Below are 19794 nucleotides of genomic sequence, written 5' to 3'. Positions count from 1 at the left end.
TAAGTAAGTACAAAGAAATCGAAAAAATAAAGAAGAGAAGATAAAGAAATAAAGAAATAAAGAAATAAAGAAATATGACACCTTAACGTTCTTTATACTTACAATGGAACCCCGCCTTAGGACCACCCCGTTGATACGGCCACCTCGTTATTACGGCCACTTTATTCTGGCCCGGAAAAAAGCTCAGTCAGTCATTTTCATATTCAAAGAACCCCTTTAATACGGCCACCCCTTTAATACGGCTATCCCGTTAATAGGGCCATCTTGTTAATACGGCTATCCCGTTAATACGGCCACCCCGTAAACGCGGCCACCCCGTTAATACGGCTATCCCGTTAATAGGGCCATCTCGTTAACACGCCTATCCCGTTAATACGGCTATCCCGTTATTACGGCCAGATATTTGTGGCCCGTTGGTGACCGGATTAACAGGGTTCCACTGTACTTAAAAAATTAAACTGGCGGGAGGCGCTTCAGGCCTCATGGTTAGTGTGCTCGACTCCAGAGCGGACGGTTCGGGTTCGAGCCCTGGCCGGCGACATTGTGTTGTGTTCTTGGGCAAGACGCTTACCTCTCACGGTGCCTCTCTTCACCCAGGTGTATAAATGGGTACCGGCGAATTTAATGCTGGGGGGTAATCTTACGATGGACTAGCATCCCATCCAGGGGAAGTAGAAATACTCCTGGTTGCTTCACACTGCTGAAACCGGGATAAGCTCTGGCCTGATGAGCAACTTGGCTCGTGAACAGACTTTACCTTTACCTATAAAATTAAGCTGTCGGGTTGAAAGTCACATTATCATTTTCTTCTTCTTTTAAAAGATATGAACTGATGACTGAATGCTGGAGGGAAAATCCAACCACTCGCCCCAGTTTTTCGGAATTGATCGGCCGAGTGGAAGCTATTATGACAAAGGATGTAACCTACTGCGACTTGAGCAAGCGAGACGAGTCTAGTCCGTACTACAACGTACCCGCTGAGGCTGTTGAAGATAGCGGCGAGTAGAGCTAGAGAGAAATGCAAAGACCTTCCGACACCATCAAGAAATGAGTGGCTACTTTCGTCATAGTTTATAACCCTTGCAAGGAAACCTTGTTGAGAAAGCTCGACCTATTATATATTAGTAAGCAACGATTTGGAGAAGTAGATAAGTAAGGTAATATATATAATAAAAACAAAGATGGATGGAAAGAAGGAAGGAAGTAAAAAAGGAAGGAAGGTAGGACAGAAGAAAGGAAGGAAGAAAGAGAGCGAATGCAAACAACATATAAAATATCAATAGGACGTCTGTGTGTGTGGCCAGTCAAAGAGAAGGTAGAAATTGCCAAGAGCTAAAGACCGAAATGAGTTTATAGCATAAAGTTTCTGAAATAAACCCTTGACTCCATATCATCATCTTATTTTTCGAGGGGTAACACATGGTAGTGGACATTCATTAACAAACTTGTGGCCCTCACTTAGATAAATCTAAAAATACAATATTTTATAAAATGGATAATAACTCTAAAAACTAAATAACTCTAACACACATAAATACGCATCAGAAACAATAAATAAAATAAAACGAATTACTTAAAATGCTAAGATAGACTAAATAGTAAAACTGATTATGACAAATTAAAATGGCGCAATAACCTCTGGTTGTCCGAAAACGTTTCCTCATGGCTTGTTTAATTAATGTAATACGGATATTTCCATAATAAGACACTCCGCACGTTCTCTTTTGTGTCCGTATTACAGAAGTTCGATTGTGTTTACATTCACGTTTAGTGAGATGAGGTATCTATTAAGATTTCGAACCATTGTTTTGCCTTGGTAATGGCAATTAAGAGGCTGTCTGCGTAAGAACGGATTACACAAATTTCGGACCTTCACCGATTGGTCTCATTTTTTCAGTGAAAGTCAACCATTATATCTAATGTACAAATATCACGTTTATTTGGATATATTCAATATTTTTGCGAGAGGGTGATCAAGGTGACCTCAAAACGGGTTGATTTGCTCCTAAATTTAGCTCTAAATGTCAGACGCTGCTAAAACTCAGGTTTTTTCATTCCAACAAGCTGACCTGTAGTGGCGGCAATCTAACTGGTACTGGTGGTTATTTTATTTTCAAGCATTTACGGCCAATATATATTGGTTGTAGGTGCGACCGCCGTTACCTTTATTTACCAAAATGGCGAATACTTAGCAAATTCGTGGAAATCTGTACGGGGCGCAGTGGTGAGTGGCCACAAATTTTATTCTATAAGTTTTACATTGCTATTATTACTTGGGAATTATCACAGACTCGATCCTAGATTAGGTCCCATGCACATTTGAGGAAAATAGCCTTTAACTAAAGCTGTCACGCTTCGCACATCCCGGAGTTTGGCAAGAGGTATTTTAAAAAATTCCTAACCGTCCGTCAAACTTGAACAGAGCATAATTGTGAAGCCCTTCAAATATCTAAGAAAAGTGACAATTTTGCATGTGAAACATTCAGCTTGTTCAACTTTGTCTTAATTGGCAGCGTCTGACATTGCCAAATTAGCCTATTTTGAGGTCGCCTTGAAAACCTCGCAGAAAACGAGGTTGATCCTGTTAAAACCTCATGAACTAAAGAAAATTCAGTGGCATACAGGTTTGGGTGTTACGGAAATTCTCGAGAAGAGAAGGTTTTAGACAAAAGAACCAATCTGGCTCGTCTTAATTCAAATAAGTAAAGCGAACAAGTGAAGCTAAAACAATCACTTTCGTGTTACCGCATCGTGGGAATAAAAGAAGGTCACAAACTTACTTTTACAGAGAAGCTGAGAGATGTTTTCCCCTCAGGTAAGGAACAATCATTTGCCGTAGAAAATATCATTATTTAAATAAAGCAGTTTAATGTGATATCGCAACACAAACTCATCCGGCTACAGTAATTTGCATATCGATGGGAAGAAAATATTCATCGTTCATACTGTTTAAAAAGCCGAATTAAGTTACATTTTTCCCGAAACAACGGCAAAACCGAGGAAAATCCACTTTAAAATCCACAATTAGTGGTGGTTATTTTATTTCCAAGCGTTTACTGTTCGTAGGTGCGACCGCTGTTATCTTTGTTTACCATCAAAATGGCGCCGGAGTACTTGGCAAATTCGTAGAGCTCTGTGTGGCATGCAAAGAAGAGTGCCCCACAAAGTGTATTCTATACGTTTTTACATTTCAATTACTCGATTCCAGATGATTCCGGAGTTTGGTAAACTTGATCAGAATACAATTGTTAAACCCTTAAAATATTGAAGAAAAGTGGAACCTTTGCACGTAAAATTAAACATTTAGTTTGTTGTCTCCCAAGAAGAATTAGCCTGTTTTGAGGTCACCTCGAAAAACTTCTCGCAATAAAATGAAAAAAATCGAATTAATCCAAGTAAATATGATATTTGTACATTGGATATAATAGTTGACTTTCCGTTCTTACGCGGACAGCCTCTATTAATGTTGCCACTTCATTATAAATCCGATTCATTTGGCGTTTCATTTTTGACACCTTTATCGGTAGTGGTATTTCTTATTTTTCGGTCTATTAGTGACAAGCCGGTTACCATGGCTACGCATTATTTGGACACATTTTATTTACTTTAACATTGAAAAAACATCTAGCTCTTCCTTAAGAAACATACCATCTAGTTCATTTTATAACGCCGGTACGACCTGTTGAGCTATTGTAGTTATTAAATGATTAACTATTCCATCCTTGCTTATATCGGCTCCATTATCGCAGAAAAAATAAATTATAAATCATCGTGATCACAAAAAGGGGTGTCTGGAAAACCCGAATAGCGAATAGCGAATAGTCGCGAATAGCGAACAGCGAATAGTCCCGAATAGCGAATAGCGAATAGCACGAATAGTGCGAATAGTCTCAAATAAGGCGAATAGTGGCGAACAGTCTCGAATAGTGGCGAATAGTGGCAAATAGGGTACCCAGTATCTCGCAGTCAACCTCGCGGCAACGTAGGATGGGATTTTCCCGCTAAAAAGCACAGACGCTTATCAGAACAAAATGTGTTTCTAAACCTAATTTCTTCTGTTTTAACTGCTGCAAAAGCGTAAATACGTCTTTATTAGGTTATCCTTGTGTTTTCTGTTTTCTTAATGTCGGCAACGCTAAGACAAACTCAAAGGCAAACGGAATAAAAGACAAATAATATACAGGTTGTTTGGGTCAACCGTTGATGGTTTTTGAACTAAAATGAATGTCCTGAGATGACATAAGCGGAATATGGCATTTAATAAGTGTGCGTTAATGTCCTTAATGTTTAAAGCCTCTCAGCGGGGCGATATATGTTCTATTGATCCTTCCATTTTGTCGCTTGCTTCTTATTAATACTTTCTGTTGTTCCCTAGCATTTTGCGCCCAATTTTCCGTAATATATTGTTATAGATGCTTGCTTGCTTTTCCCCCAGGGGGTCCCTATTCCCCAGTTCCCTTCAAACATTTGCCCATCTTCCCTTGTTCCCGAAGCTTTTCCGCGCTTGTTCTCTCTTTTACTACATAAGTTGCTCAGTCCCCGAAAGTAAATTCAAAACTCTTAGCCATACTCTAGTTCAACGACCACCGAAAATCCTAGCAAATAAGATAATAATAATAATGAAAAAAACATTGACGACATGGTGCAGAGAAAATGTCTCGAGATAAGTACCTTTTACGTCTTTTATTTAATTTCTGTTGGTCCTCCCTTTCTCAGCAATTTTTTCTGTGATCCCCAAAACTGTTTCATGTTCCCTTGTTCCCTACAACTTTTTTCCTTTGTTCCCTTGTTCCCGAAAACCCCTGGGAGATCTTCATAAATAATCATATTCTCTTTTTCTCAAAACCCACGGGAGGCCCTCACACCTGGCTTCATTTTGTGGTTCTCAATTTTGTTCTGGTTAATACACGCATCCGACACGTTTGTTGTTTTTCTCTTTTGGTTCAAGCTACGATAAAGATGACGTCGATTGCTTTATTTCTTTTGATGGCAACAATATCTACAGCTTGTAAGTGAACATTTTATCTCATCCACTCCCGCAATTCAGTGGCCATAACAAATAGTGTGAAACTGAAGAACTCTCTTCCCTTTGCAAAATATAACTGAGCATTTATTTACCACCACGTGAGGTCATCGAACTATTTTAAGTTAACTTATCACTATCAACCCAAACAAGTGCCTTAAGTTGGTGTTTAAGGTAAAGCCGTGATATTCTCCGAGCTACGTTTTTACCTCTCCAGTATATGCATACCAAGCAGGTAAATAAGACCCGCTACGTTTCATTACCATTGCTTAAATATTATTGAGGGTACAGGTGGCTGGATTCTGCCTAATCGTATCGTAGAAGATCGAAAACAACCCTTGTCTGGATATGGTTAAGTAATGAATATCATTGCGAAGTTTATCAGAAAAAATGAAAAAGGGAAAAAGTTATTGATTTCGCGCAGTTTTGCAATTACAACTAAACTAAATTTCTCAGTGAAGATAAAGTTGCAGACACTCGCCTTTTATTGTATTTTAACAACATGATATGTCTAAGCTGGATTCACCGTTGTTATGAATGCTACTCTTTTTGAATTAAAACTGAAGAATGCTAGGTAGAAATCTATACATATTTTTGAAAAAAAAAAAAAAATTTCACGCACTCACGGTACTATGATGACCAGGTATGGTACCGTGACCATGTTCCGGGAGATGAGGAAAATCTGCTCGCTCTCGACCTATTCGTACTCCCATTTTTGATGTAAAAAACGAAAACATTTGCACAAGAAAAAGCTACACAACTACTATTTTTTTCTGTTTTCTAGCTTTGGATTGCCCTACTGAATGGGATGAGTTTGACGATTCCTGCTACAAAGTGATGACCAGCTTCGTACATTCACAGAGGCTTAACTGGGACCATGCTCGTGCAGTGTGTTTAGGATATGGAGGAGACCTTGTCAGCATAGAGAATAAAAGGGAAGAAGAATTCATAAAGTCTCTCTCCTCTGATTTTCAGAATGACTTGTTGTGGATTGGTTTGAATGACCGAGTTAACGAAGGTCAGTTCGTCTGGAGCGATGGGACATATTTTAACAGTTCTGTTTACAGTAAGTGGAAGAATGGCGAACCGAGTCACACTGGAAATCAAGACTGTGTTGGACTTCGAAATAATTTATGGAACGACCAACCGTGCTCCTGGGTTCGTTTCTATATCTGCGAGAGACCTAAAGGTGGGAGCATTTCTAGCTGTGGTTCCGATTTCCTAGAGTTTTATCACCGGCGACTGTCAATCAGATTTAATAGGCATAAAATGGGGGAAGATTAAGGGTTCATTATTTTACGGTGGCCTGCAACTGTCACATCAAATTAAAATTAGTCACATCTAATTAAAGTTACTCACATCAAATTAAAATTACTCACATTAAATTAAATTACTCACATCAAATTAAAGTTACTCGTATCAAATTAAAATTACTCACATCAATTAAAATTACTCACATCAGATTAAAATTACTCACATCAAATTAAAGTTACTCACATCAAATTAAAATTACTCACATCAGATTAAAATTACTCACATTAAATTAAAATTACTCACATCAAATTAAAGTTACTCACATCAAAAAAAATTACTCACATCAAATTAAAATTACTGACATTAAATTAAAATTACTAACATCAAATTACTTACATCTCACACAAATCGCTAGCATCAAATTGACATCACTCACATCAAATACAAATCGTCGCATTAAATACAAATCGTCACATTAAATTCAAATCAACATCGCTCCCACAATTACTGTGAGACATTTTGCCAGAATATTTCAGATGAATGAACTACTATGGAGTCAAAGAACCATCGCACAAAATGGTGGTAAAGTGGAAGACCGCGTAAACGCTGGGGATAGTATTCATTGACTTAGCCGCTGATCAATTGATGTGACGATTTGTATTTAACGTCAAGATTTGTGTCTGATGAGAGCTATTTGTATTTGTGAGCGATGTCAAATTTGATGCTAGCGAATTGTATTTGATGTTATCGATGTCAATTTGATGCGAGCGATTTGTGTGTGATGTGAGTAATTTTAATTTGATGTGAGTATTTTTAATTTGATGTGAGTAATTTTAATTTGCTGTGATTAATTTTAATTTGATGTGAGTAATTTTAATCGGATGTGAGTAATGTCAATTTGAGTGAGTAATTTTAAATTGATGTGAGTAACTTTAATTTGATGTGAGTAATTTTAATTTAATGTGAGTAATTTTAATTTGATGTGAGTAATTTTAATTTGATGTGAGTAACTAATTTGATGTGAGTAATTTTAATTTGACTTGACAGTTGTAGGTCACCGATTTACAAAGTGCACTTCACAGTTGCGTCATCTTTTTTATTATGAAAACCTAGCAAAAAAGCCTAAGTTAATTCTTGATTTAGGTAAACCTGCCTGTCCTGATGGATGGTTTCTGAATGGCTTTTCATGCTACAAAGCAATTGAACAGGCAAAATCATGGAGTAATGCAAAACAGGATTGCCATGCATCTGGAGGCTATCTGATGAAGATAGATGACGCATCGGAGCAAGACTTTCTAGAAGTCTACTTGATTATAACCGGTATTAACCAAGCAGTCAAAGTGAGTATGCAAATGAACCGAAACGTAAATGCATTGAACGCTACTGATGTCCCGTCCACACTACGCCGGGGGAATTTTAAAACGGAGGTTTCACTCTGAAAACGCATGGAATGTTCTTCGTCCACACTGTGTCGGAGGAATTTAAAAACGCAACAATTTGATGAATTTTAGGATGAGGAAAACTCGGCCAGGGAGGTTAGATAATTATCCTGACTCGATCTTTTTCGAAAAGCTCCGTTTTCAAACGGTCCATACTGAAACGCAAAGTGGGCGTTTTCAAATTCTTCAGGTTTGAAGAGCGTTTTCGAAAAGCTCCGTTTTCGTGACGGATTAGTGTGAACGGTAGGCCTAACCATAAAAATAAATTTCTCCGGCGTAGTGTGGACGGGGCATGACATGATGGTATTTAATAAGAAGCTCATGAACACAATAGAAAGAACATCGGAAATGAAATGCTGTTCTAAATTGAATAACGCAACTATATTGTTGTGTTAAGATAGTACTGTAGATATAATTAAGGTAGCTGAAGAAATATTCTGCGCAGCGAGTGGTATTGCTCAGAAATGTAAAAAATGATACACAAAAAGGGAAGAGGGAGATATTAGTCGACTTCCATTGACATTAAAACAAAGCGCATGCCCATTACCAGCTTTATCTAACAGGTAAAATATATATCATATCACGGGACAGTCCGTGGTGTTTTATATAGAATAAACAGTCACCAAATCAGAACTGCTTTCCGGGAACACGGTTTCTCTCAATGTAAAGTCGCTATTTTGTTTGGATACGGAATAGAAATAAATCGTTGTAAGTTGTTCTTTCCCAGCCATTACCCCCAGGGGGTCATGGCATTGAGCGAAGTTGCCCTTTCTTCAGTGAATTTGTGAATATCGCCTCCTTTAATTAACATTGGTTACTTTGTGGTTCTCTTGTTGTGAAGTAAACATCACTTTACTCTTCAAAAAAAGTCTTCTGACAATACAAATCAATAAACTATGCTGTGCAATTCAGTTGTTAATGTTATTCTCCGTGACAGTACGTGTGGACAGGACTGAATGACATCGAACATGAAGGAACCTTTACATGGGAAGTGGATGAAAGTAACTTCGAATTCTCCAAGTGGGGATTGGAACAGCCTGACAACTACCATAACCAGGACTGTGTGAGAGTGGGGGCTATTCAAATGTTTGGTTTGTGGGATGACTTTCAGTGTGATAAGTCACATCTCTATATGTGTGAAAAACCAGCCAATGGTACGCGTAAAGATATTTTGAGTTATAATCCATCGACTGTTTTCGCTTGCTTGCGATTCGTCTAAATGCGTCACGTGACTGCGTCACTGCTGTAATTAAAACTGGGGAATATCACTTGGATATTCCCCAGTTTTCAAAACTGCTCGTGTTTCGAAAAATATTTGAAGGATAATAAACACAATAGCCTCCATTTAGCGCGAGATATGCTCTGATATTTGTCCTTAAATATTATCTATCCCTCGTGGCTTACAGGTTTCCTCGAGCTACGCTCTCAGATAATGTCCGCGTACAGTACTATTCCGAGCATATTTTCGCGCCAAATGGAGGTTATTTTTGATTTATTTTTACCAGGTACAAAATTACCTTTAAACTGAAGGAAAACTGAAGATGGACACGGATTGCAGACGACGAAGTTCAAAATTTTTGTTTTGTTTTCGCTTTCATCGACAAACTGTATCTTCACGCTGTCCGCCATTATTTTGCTTTCACTAAGAACATCAGATCGAGGTTGGCCCTAATGCGGACGTCTCGGAAAACAGACTTCCGTGCGAGAACCCATCTATAAATAACTTTAGTGGAATTGACATATCCCAAGGCCTGGACTAGGAGCCTCCCTCTTTGCCTCCTCATTTTCTCTTGTTTCAATAAATCATTTATCGTAATGTAGGAATGAGAAAAAAAAAGTCCAGTGAATGAGTTACTGGTGGAAAACGATGATCATCATCTCATGTGTTAGGTCTGTTGTTTCTTTTGCCTCTTAATGTCAATCCTTAGAATTGCTGTGACAAGGGGAAAAGTAAAAAAGTGTGTCCTTTTTAAAGCGTATCTCAAAAATTGCGAAAAGTATAGAGCACTTGCATATTTTCATCGCTGATAAACAATTTGGCTTGAGAAAACATGCGTGATATCTCCTAAATTCTGGCCAAGGAAGCAAAAACTGCATGGAATAATCGTGACGCTTTTGAAACCGAGTAATCAAAAATTTAGAAATCCATTGTAATTTGTAATTAGTGGAGGCTGCGTTGCTAACGTTGGAAAGTTAAAGATTAATAACCTCGCAATAATGAAAACGATTGTTTTTATCTTGTCAGGCCTCTCCTGTTATCGATGTTCAAGCAATATGTCATTTGCCGACTGTACAACGAAGCAAGAGATAGTCAATTGCACATTTCCCCGGAATTACTGTTTCAAACAAAAGAATTCAACAGGAGACAAGAACGATCAAGAATCCGCTTTCTACAAAGGATGCACTTCAGCAGATCAATGCAGACAAAAGGAGAAGAGTTCTATGGAATGTTGTGTGGATACACTTTGTAATACGGGTAGGTTTAACATTTGATTAAGAGCGTGTTAAACCTATTCAGATCAGGATTTGTTTGGTCTTCCTGGCTCCGGGTTGGGGGGGGGGGGGGGGAGGGAGGGAGAGAGGCTGAAATCCTCACCCTGTAACTCCTACAGTATGAAAATGAAACTTAGAGGATTTACAGTTCGTCCAAACATAGTTGTTTTGAAGTCCCTAGCACGGAACTATGACTTCATATGGCGCAGAAATAACTTCATAATTTCCAAACAACCGCGAATTTTAATTTTGTAGACTACTGAATGTTAATATAAAACTCTTTTCGCAGACATCTCCTGTTATCAGTGTTCGAGCAACATATCATTTGCAGACTGTGCTAAGAACCAAACAAGAGTGAACTGCACATTACCAAAGAACCGCTGTGTTAAAGCAACATACACTTCAAAGGACGACAATGGAACTGTAACATACCATAAAGGATGCACCACAACTGACCAGTGCTCAGAAACAGCCAAGAAATCATTTGTGGAATGTTGCAGCCATGACATGTGTAACAAAGGCAATTTTGCTGACGTATTTTTTTTTTCTCTGCTACTTAGGCAGCTTTAAGTGCATAATACGAGTAGTTTTGTTAAGGCGGGGGGAACACATAAAAACACACCATTTTTTCAAACTTTTCTCATGGCTAAGATTTCATTCTAAATCATGGCAAAGTATACATTTTTAAAAAGTTAAAGACCAAAGCTTGTGAAAAAACATTTTTTTGTGCCCTAGAACAATGGGAGGCGCGGCGGCCTCATGGTTAATGCGCTCGATCCCGGAGCGAACCGTCCGGGTTCGATCCCTGGCCGGGGACATTGTGTTGTGTTCTTGGGCAAGACATTTTGCTCTCACAGTGCCTCTCTACATCCAGGTGTATAAATGAATTTCAGGCTGGGGCATGCCCTGCGATGGACTAGCATCCCATCCAGGGGGGAGTAGAAATACTCCTAGTCGCTTCATGCTACTGAAACCGGGATAAGCTCCGACCTGATGAGCCACTTGAGTCGTATGCAGACTTTACCTACCTAGAACTACATTGTAACTTGACACCGGCTGATTAAATCTGTCACCTACTGGCGGATACCAGTGATTGTTTGAGAAAAGATAACTCCTGATCAAGACCTGTTCAGAATGAATAATTTTTACATTTGTTAAAAGAAGACAAATAGCTTACATTTTTAAGCACAGAGATTTTTGAAAAGTTAAAAACATATGAAATGGTGACCAGTCAAATCTGATACAGAAATCCAGCATATGTTTTAACTTCGACAAAATGCACAGGATGGAAAGGTTCTATGGTTAAAACAAAAAACTTACTTAGAACAACAAATCCTAAAAACTTCAGCTCAATTGGACAAATCCTTCTCAAAATATATTTTCTCAAAGGCAAAAATAACTCGTTTTGAGAAAACGAGCTTTGAACTTCCAGTAACAGAAATTCTCAGAATAAGACTTCAATACCTTAAGATTCAAATTATATTGTACCTTAAGAACCAGAAAGCCCAGGCTATCTATATCGATTATGATGAATATTCTAAAATTTCTTCTTCGCCTAGAATCGGGCCTCACTTGTTTCGAATGCAGTAGCACGGTTTCTCACGAGGAGTGTCAAGAACGTCACCAACAAGTCACGTGTCAAAGTTCCATGGCTGACCGTTGTTATTACGCGTCGATGCAGCAGACCTCGCAAGATGGATCCAGTGTTACAAAGCGCTTTAAACATGGGTGTATCAATAATAAAGATTGTAGTAACACTGCAAACATTTTCGACAAATGCACTACTTCTACTGGACAATGTGAAGTGCGATGCTGCAGCGAAAATTTATGCAATGAAGGTAACGTTGGGACGACGGTTAACAATATAAAGCTACCAAATTACTAAACCAGAGCATTATTAGATGTATCTCCAAAAGTATTCGTTCAAAGCAAAGCGTCCAAACCTGATAAGCGTGTGTCAGTCATGACGTCACAGAAAGCGACAATAACGTCACAAATTCGGAAATGTCCCCCTTTTGGATCCGCCATCTTGGAATTCAATGGACAGTTCCAAAAACCAGAAAAAAAATCAAGGATAAGGAAAATGTAAAAAAAGTGTAATAAAATCGTCGCAAAGTTCCAATTCGAACTAAAACAGAAGCTCAAGCCTAAAAGCCCAAATTTGGGTAAAAACGACCTTTCTAAATACGGCTGCCATATAAACGTTAAGTCATGTCACAGAGTGTGACCACTGTAGCTTGAACATTGCTGTTGTAAGAAATTAATGAAATCAGCGCGGGCACTTTGTGTCTCACCCAGGCTCATATCGATTTAATAGATAAGAGTTGCTGTTTTAACTGCTCTTTATATTTATGTACTTTTTTCAGGGATCAAAGAAGATAAAGCAACGCCAGAGGTTCCAACAGAAGAAAGTACGGTCATCGATGTACCGATTGCATACATATCGTTGGGTGTCGCCTGTAGTTTGTTGTTACTGTGTTCTGCAGTAGCCTTCTGGAGCCACAGGACGTCCAGTCGCAAGCGGTCTGAAAGGTTACCTCTTCCACTTGCACCCTCTGTTTCGTGCAAAACCTCATAATAGCAGTTGTAAGGCAGTTTTAACACATGTTATGTGACAGAGTATATTAAATCCGCTTTCCTAGTTTGATCACCCAATCACTTGTATACTAATGACTAAGCTGGTACTCTTATCCTTTATAACCACTCGCGGAAAATCTTCAGTTATGAGCAGTAAAGACATGATGTACTTATAAAAGCTGCTTTGTCAAACAGAAACCAGTGGGCAATGCCAAGAACACTATGATAAACGGCATTTTTGTCATTATAATTACAGGTCAGCTCGGCGTCGACGTGAAATTATTCCATTAGACAAATGGGAAATTCTTCCTGAACAAATAGAATACGAAGAAGAGCTGGGTAGAGGAGCGTTTGGTGTGGTCTACAAAGCAATTCTGAAGAAGCGACAAGGAATAGAAGTGTTTGACAGCAGAGATGTGTTGGAATCAAACAAATCTAATCAGGTGGTTGCCGTCAAAAAGTTACAAGGTGCAGGTTTTGCAATGATTTTTGTCGTTGACTATGAAGGTGTATGGATTTTATGAAGACGAATAGTGATTTCTTGTTTTTATGAAATCACTGTCAAGACTGAAAGGAGTTAAAAAGGGCTCAGAAAGACCTGCGAGAGAATCTTGAAAGCATGCATGATATAGACACGAGGAACGATCCACGATTGCATCTTGGCTTTCAATTTTGGACTCTATCCTGTGCTTGTAGTGTTAGATTTTCCTCACAGTATCAGCCTTGCTCAACTGTGTTTCTATTTTTGGCTGATCAGATCTTTCACAGATTCTACGTTTATCAAAAGCATTTTAGTTTGCATTACCTTGCCACGTTTGCATTTAGATCGACATGAAGAGTCCCTCTTTGTGGCAGCAACATGAAACTGGAACAATGAATTTCACCTCATATTTTGGCAACTGTCTTTACGAATTTCCGTCCTCTTTTTCGGAAGAAGACATTTTTTTGTTCCCCGAAATTAACGATCCTCCGGAGGTAGCTAGTGAGCCCCAAAGGCTGCTAATTCAAGAATAAGGAGGGTCGTTACTTTCGGAATTTTACGTTCTATATATATTCTTTCCTTTCTCACAGAAGAAGTTGGTTTTTTTTTCATGAAATACATAACATATCGTCACAAAACCAATCTGAAACCTAGAAAATGAACTGACTGTGTTTTAGTTGGCATGAAACACACCAATATTTTTCGAACGGCTTACATTAGGGTTTGCTTAACAATTGAAGCTTAGCATTATGGTAACGACGTGACTAGTGGTAGAGACAAAATATCTGGTTTTCAATGATTTCCTTGTCGTTAGATGATCCAAGTGAAGCACAAGAAGACGAATTCCGTGTGAGGTAACAACATGACTATTGGTAGAGATAAAATATCTAGTTTTCTATGATTTCCTTGTGGTTAGATGATCCAAGTGAAACACAAGAAGACGAATTCTTGTTTGAGATAGCGATGATGAAAGTGTTGGGTGCACACCAGAATGTTGTGTCCCTGGTTGGATGTTGCACACTGCAGGATCACAAGTTTCTGGTGATAGAGTACGTTCCATTTGGTGACTTGCTGCATTGGTTACGACGCAAGAGAAGATCGGTAGGAAGTTGTCGCATTGTCTCAAAAGTTTATATTATCTACTTTGACTCTGCCATGTGAAGACGAGGATGCAACCTTTAGCTCCAGTCTTGCTCCAGATCTTTGCTTGCCACAAGGAATGCCACGCGGCCTCTGTGCGCAGAGATAGATGCATGTAAGGTATACAATCAGGTAGAGGAGGAGGGGGAGGGGGTGGGGCTGGAGTGTTGCAATTACTATAAATTACCGGTTCTGTTTACGCGTTCCCCTTAACAAGAAACTCTCTGATCAATGAAAGCGTACTGGTACATCTTACTCACGCAGGGACACTCTTGTTGATTGTATTCTAGATCGAGCCAAATCTGGCCACCGATGGACCGACGATAGATAAACGTTGTGACGAGAAGCAAGGACATAGCAAATCTTGCCAAGTAAGGTGCCTAAATTAAAAAAATAGAAAGTATTAGAACTTTTCATTCTGGATGATATTTTTGTTTGCGGCTGCGACTGGTAGAGGGCAGTACAACAAATCCCAAATTGTTCTACTCTGTAGGAGTACCTATTTTTTCCATGACAAAGACACTGGCAAGACTATCCACATTCTGGCAGACCAATGCAACCTCTGTGAATTCATATCCGATCACCAAGAAGAAGGTATAGGTTGTGCATAAGTTAAATGTTAATTCAGTTCACACAGGAAACGCAAGTTGCCCTGCAAGAGACGACGGAAGAAGATGCACTGACAGACCAAACCTCAGCAAAGATGAATTCAACTCTATCATATGACAACGAAGGTTTTATCCTTGATTTGACCAGCTCGTCGGATAATATTGCTGAAGTGAGAGCGAGCTTTCAGTGTTTTCTTATTCTATTTACATCATTTAAATTTTCGCATTTTAGAAGCCCCAGGGACGCAGGTAAAACAGAAAAGAACAACAGTAAAGTAGCAAACAATAAAAGTTTCCAGTTTCAGTGCAACTCAAGTAGTTATGTAATATCTCAAACGATATATGCGCCCGTAATATTTACTCGTGCATTGATGTCCTACATTTTATTTACTGGTCAGCAGAAATAGCCCAAAAAGTTAACGGATGAGAGACCGACCCCCAATTTACATATTATTCGCATAATCTCCACACTAACAACAACTCGTAACTTGCTATTGCAATTCACGAGTTAAAACGGTGACCGCAGTAGTTGGTTCTTACTTTTGCCATATGAGAATGCTCAAAGCATGCTCTTATACTTGGTATTTACTTCGTGCCACAAAAAAATTTCAATTGGTAGCAACTGGGCAAATCTGAAGAGTGGGCATGTCTCCTCCTTTCAATTACTTTCTTGTTGATGTGAAATGCCTTATTTATAACAAACCAACTCTTATCGCCATACACAGTTGGTTAAATGTCTTGTTTTGTCTATTCAGGATGAGGGCAAGATTTCGTTGAACACAGAAACTGACATCGAACTGTCGGCGATACCGTTGACAACACAGAGAAAAGCTTCTGAACATTTGCTTTCGGACGAGGATCTCTATGATGGACATGAAGGAGACGACAGCTTTACCTCACAGCAGTTGTTTTCCTTTGCTTGGCAAATAGCAAGGGGGATGGTAAGGTCAAGATTCTTCCATACAAACCGACCAAGCTCGGTTAATAAGATGCTTATTAAAAACTTCAATTCTCTTATTGTAGCTGGTGCGTAGTCGCTGCCATTAATTTTGCGAATGAGGATGAAAAATTTGGTCAGAAGAAAGTCGTATTTTTTCTACGCGTTTAAGTCGCTCTTAGTATTGTATTGAGTACCTTTGCTTCTGGACTTGCAAAAACGTCTCAATTTCGTATTCAGTTGGTGTTTTGGTTGCCTGGTTTGAACTTTAATTTAACAAAGTCTGCTCGTTTTATTTGCCTTTTTTCTCTTCGTCTTTAGTTTCTTCCATTAGCATGTATGTATTTTTTGTTTGCAACTTTCTCACTGCCAATGTGAAAGGTAGATGGGAAAATCTAGCCTGCCGTTAACGTCGATTTTAACAAATCACTTTTGTGAGTTTGGTAGTTCCCAGTCTTTACGGAACACCGCCAAATAATAACAAGAGTTGTGTGAATAAAGTGGTATATACTTAAACGGTTTATTTGGTCACATAGCGTGGTTGATCTTCTTTTAAGACTAATGTGTTTTCTTCAAATGCGTAGTTTCTCTTTTCTTTTTTCTCCCACTGAAGTCTACGAACCGATCAATTTTTTTTCTCATCCTTTGCTGGTTGGTTGACTAAGTAAGTAAAGGGGGGGGGGGGGGGTAGTCAAAGTTATGATGCAAGTAGCATGAATTATGAGTAAAAATCGACTGTAAAGCTGGAAAATAAAAAATCACGTATATGTTAACAAGGAGGATAAGAGCTTGCCGATGTAAGAGTAATAAGTCATCAAAGTCTTTTTGTGTGAGGTCCATCAACTTCTAACATCATAGAGTATTATGCCCCTTCTAAAAATTTTTCTTCTTGAACAGAATCACCTCGCAGAGAAAGATTTCGTTCATCGTGATCTTGCAGCCCGTAATATTCTGGTTGGTCATGATAATCGGGTCAAAGTGTCGGACTTTGGGTTGATGCGTCAAATCTATGAAGACGTGTACACCGCCAAAAAGACGACAAAGCTTCCTGTGAAATGGATGGCCCCAGAATCGTTCGAGTTCAGTGTTTTTACAATCAAAAGTGATGTGTAAGTAGATCTCCTGACTGTGCATTTGCTTCAGTGGCGGATCCAGACCTTGAGCTAAGGGGGGTGGGAGAGTGCGGTTTTGTTTTGCTTGCCCTGTCGGCTTTTCTTCCTTCTGTGACTTCTTTTTTTTTAACCCAAAATAAGGGGGCCCGGGCTCCTCCCCTAGATCCGCCACTGTGCTTCACTGCGTTACGAATTAACATTTCTTGAATATTGTTATTTGTTAAAAGCTCAAGTTATTTTTTTGTAATTCCTGTAGAACAACAATAAGAACCAAAACTACTGAAAGCCGAATTTCAAAGAGAATGAACCATTTAATTTAATGATAAATGCCTTGCGTAAAGAAAAATGTAATACTTTGTTGTAAATTTCAAACTCTGCTGAAACACACAGGGAGAGATAGAAATGCTGCGTTTAGCAGGCAAAAGTGAATACCTCTTTGACGTGATGGTCTCCTGGAGTAGACACACCAACACGCCCTATAAATAGGCTCTAATGGATTTAGTTGAAGCAAAACATGATGAGGTGCTAGAAAGAATCTATTTTTTCTTAATAGTTATATATTTTTGCTTAATATTTAACAGTTGGTCCTACGGTGTTCTTCTCTGGGAAATGGCCACCATGGGTACGTAACACCTGCTCAGGTCGCTCTTTTTGTTTCTTATTTTTATAATCTAGTTTAGAAATATGGTTTGGTTTTCTGTACACTCGATCGAAAAACATAGTTGAATGTTTGTACTTAGGAAGAAAGAAAAGCCATTAACAAACTGAATAAAGCAAATCAGTTGAATAAACTCAGTTAAATAAGAAGAAACATATGTCAAAAATTCAATTCGTCCGCCGCTGAGGAGAGACACTCAAATTGTCTAAGCGATGTAAAAGCCTCCAATGATCATTTAGGACCATAAAAAGAAATGCAGGTGTCAGAAAACATATCCATATAAATATTTCCACAAAATACTTAGCTTTTCGGCGAAAATGAACGAAAACTCCTTTTAGACGAAATGCCGCCGAAATTTCTAAAGGCTATTGTTTTCATGTCTGCGAAATTTCTGTGATCTCTGTTTCGCGTTATAGGTGGACCAAAACCAAAGTTAGAAAAACCATAGTGGCGGCTGTAAAACCACGATGTAGACTTTGAAAGACGAATCAAGATCATTTCGACCTAATATTAATTAGTATTATTGCTTTTACGCAGCTAAACAACATTCTAAAACATGGTCAAAATACAACGGGCTGACCAGGTCCACGAAACATTCTCCATTAACTTTTGGTACATGTGCACACTAGCTTCTGCACTTTTTTGTCATTGCTTTTCATTTACTGATATCGGATCCAACGCAGGAGGTGCACCTTACCCCACAATGACCAACACACAAATATGTAGAGCACTGAAAAATGGTTATCGGATGGAAAGGCCGGCAATGTGCTGTGATGAAGTGTAAGTATGACTGAGTTTATCATTCGATGCATTTCTTCTTCTTTTTCATTGGCCGAGAGCCCACCACTTAACCATTAAATAACTGCCTACAAATAATGGTCTGCTCATGCGTAGAACCATCTTAATGTGCTTTGCCGCACGGCAGATAATCTGTTGACGAGTAATTGTAAACACGCTCTTGTGTGAAAAATGGCTGATCGCTTCTCTGAACTATCAGAGAAGTTGGAGCACGAATAAACAATTTCTTTTGTTTTTGTCCCTCAAGCCTCGGTACCAAGTAGCAATTTTAATAGATCGAAATTAGCCTATCGTTCTTGTTTTGATTTTCTGTTACTTGTATTGAGATATATCAATAAAGGACCTATAAATGTTGCAATAAGCGAAAAAAGTGCTGTTATTCTTTTTCTAACTTGATAATGATGTCAATATGACGTCGAAACGTCGTTTTTAAGGGTTAATATTCATTTTAAAGAACTGTTGGATCAGTATTTACAAAATTAAACTACTGCAGTTTGTCTTCAAAGCCGTTTTTTCCCCTAAATTTTCACCTTCTTTTAACAGATATGAATTGATGAATGAATGCTGGAGGGAAGATCCAGCTACTCGCCCCAGTTTCTCGGAGTTGATGGGCAGAGTGGAAACTGTCATGACAAGGAATGTGCCATACTGCGACTTGAGCAAGCATGACGAGTTCAGCCCATATTACAGCGTACCTGTTGATGCCTTTTCCGAAACAAGCGTGTAGGGGTGCTAGCGATGTGTTTATATAACAGGCGCGAAAAAAGTCGCTAGTTTTGACTCAAGTTTTGCTTGTGCAAGATAAAACAAGAGAGAAAAAGAATCATCCCTATAGTAACTGTTGTTCCTAAAAAAAAAACTGATCTAATTCATAGTTAGGCAAAAAAGTTAAGGGCGGTTAGTTTTGTTTGGACATACATAAGCACAAAAGAGGAATCACGTGGGAGAAAGTGAATGAGTGGAAGTTTAGGAGAGGACTTCACAGGAGAGAGACCTTTTAATTTTAACTTGCGCTAAACAATGGTTTACACATTACATGTTTTAACTTTGAATTTCTCCTTCTTTGTTTTCTTTTTATTCACCTGCTGCCAATATAGAACTTAAATTATACGGAGAGTTAACAAGGAAACCAACTGTTTAATTTAGCCTCCAGCTCGAACTTGAATTTCAATAAAGATAGAATCAATTTTATCAAGCCATATAATTTCAGGATGTGAAATTATTCAGTTAATTATATGACTGAGCTCAATGAAGAATTATTATTACTATTTGAT

At 38.6% G+C, this 19794-nt stretch overlaps 2 protein-coding genes across 2 annotated transcripts in view; both read left to right on the top strand.

Moving 5' to 3' along the window:
• The window catches only part of LOC145479277 (platelet-derived growth factor receptor alpha-like), a 15452-nt gene extending 13818 nt beyond the window's left edge, over positions 1–1634 (top strand). Inside the window, exon 12 of the mRNA XM_081457594.1 lies at positions 823–1634. Within this exon, the coding sequence (XP_081313720.1) occupies positions 823–1006 (184 nt within the window). The 3' untranslated portion in view covers positions 1007–1634. The remainder of the gene's footprint in view (positions 1–822) is intronic.
• An 863-nt stretch (positions 1635–2497) lies between these two features.
• Positions 2498–19691, top strand: LOC145479275 (uncharacterized). The gene is made up of 18 exons (XM_081457593.1): positions 2498–2815; positions 4949–5008; positions 5808–6212; positions 7421–7617; positions 8654–8870; positions 9962–10192; positions 10499–10729; positions 11769–12047; positions 12576–12741; positions 13043–13254; positions 14184–14368; positions 14698–14778; positions 15036–15185; positions 15771–15956; positions 16850–17061; positions 17646–17686; positions 18406–18502; positions 19064–19691. The coding sequence occupies exons 2-18, from the start codon at positions 4960–4962 to the stop codon at positions 19245–19247; spliced, it is 3123 nt and encodes a 1040-aa protein (XP_081313719.1). The 5' UTR covers positions 2498–2815; positions 4949–4959; the 3' UTR covers positions 19248–19691.
• The last annotated feature ends 103 nt before the right edge of the window (positions 19692–19794 follow it).

The sequence above is a fragment of the Orbicella franksi genome, chromosome 2 (genome assembly GCF_964199315.1).
Source record: "Orbicella franksi chromosome 2, jaOrbFran1.1, whole genome shotgun sequence".
In the NCBI taxonomy this organism is placed as follows: Eukaryota; Metazoa; Cnidaria; class Anthozoa; order Scleractinia; family Merulinidae; genus Orbicella; species Orbicella franksi.
The sequence above is the reverse complement of the archived record's forward strand: the minus strand, read 5'-3'. Positions and strand labels throughout refer to the sequence as shown.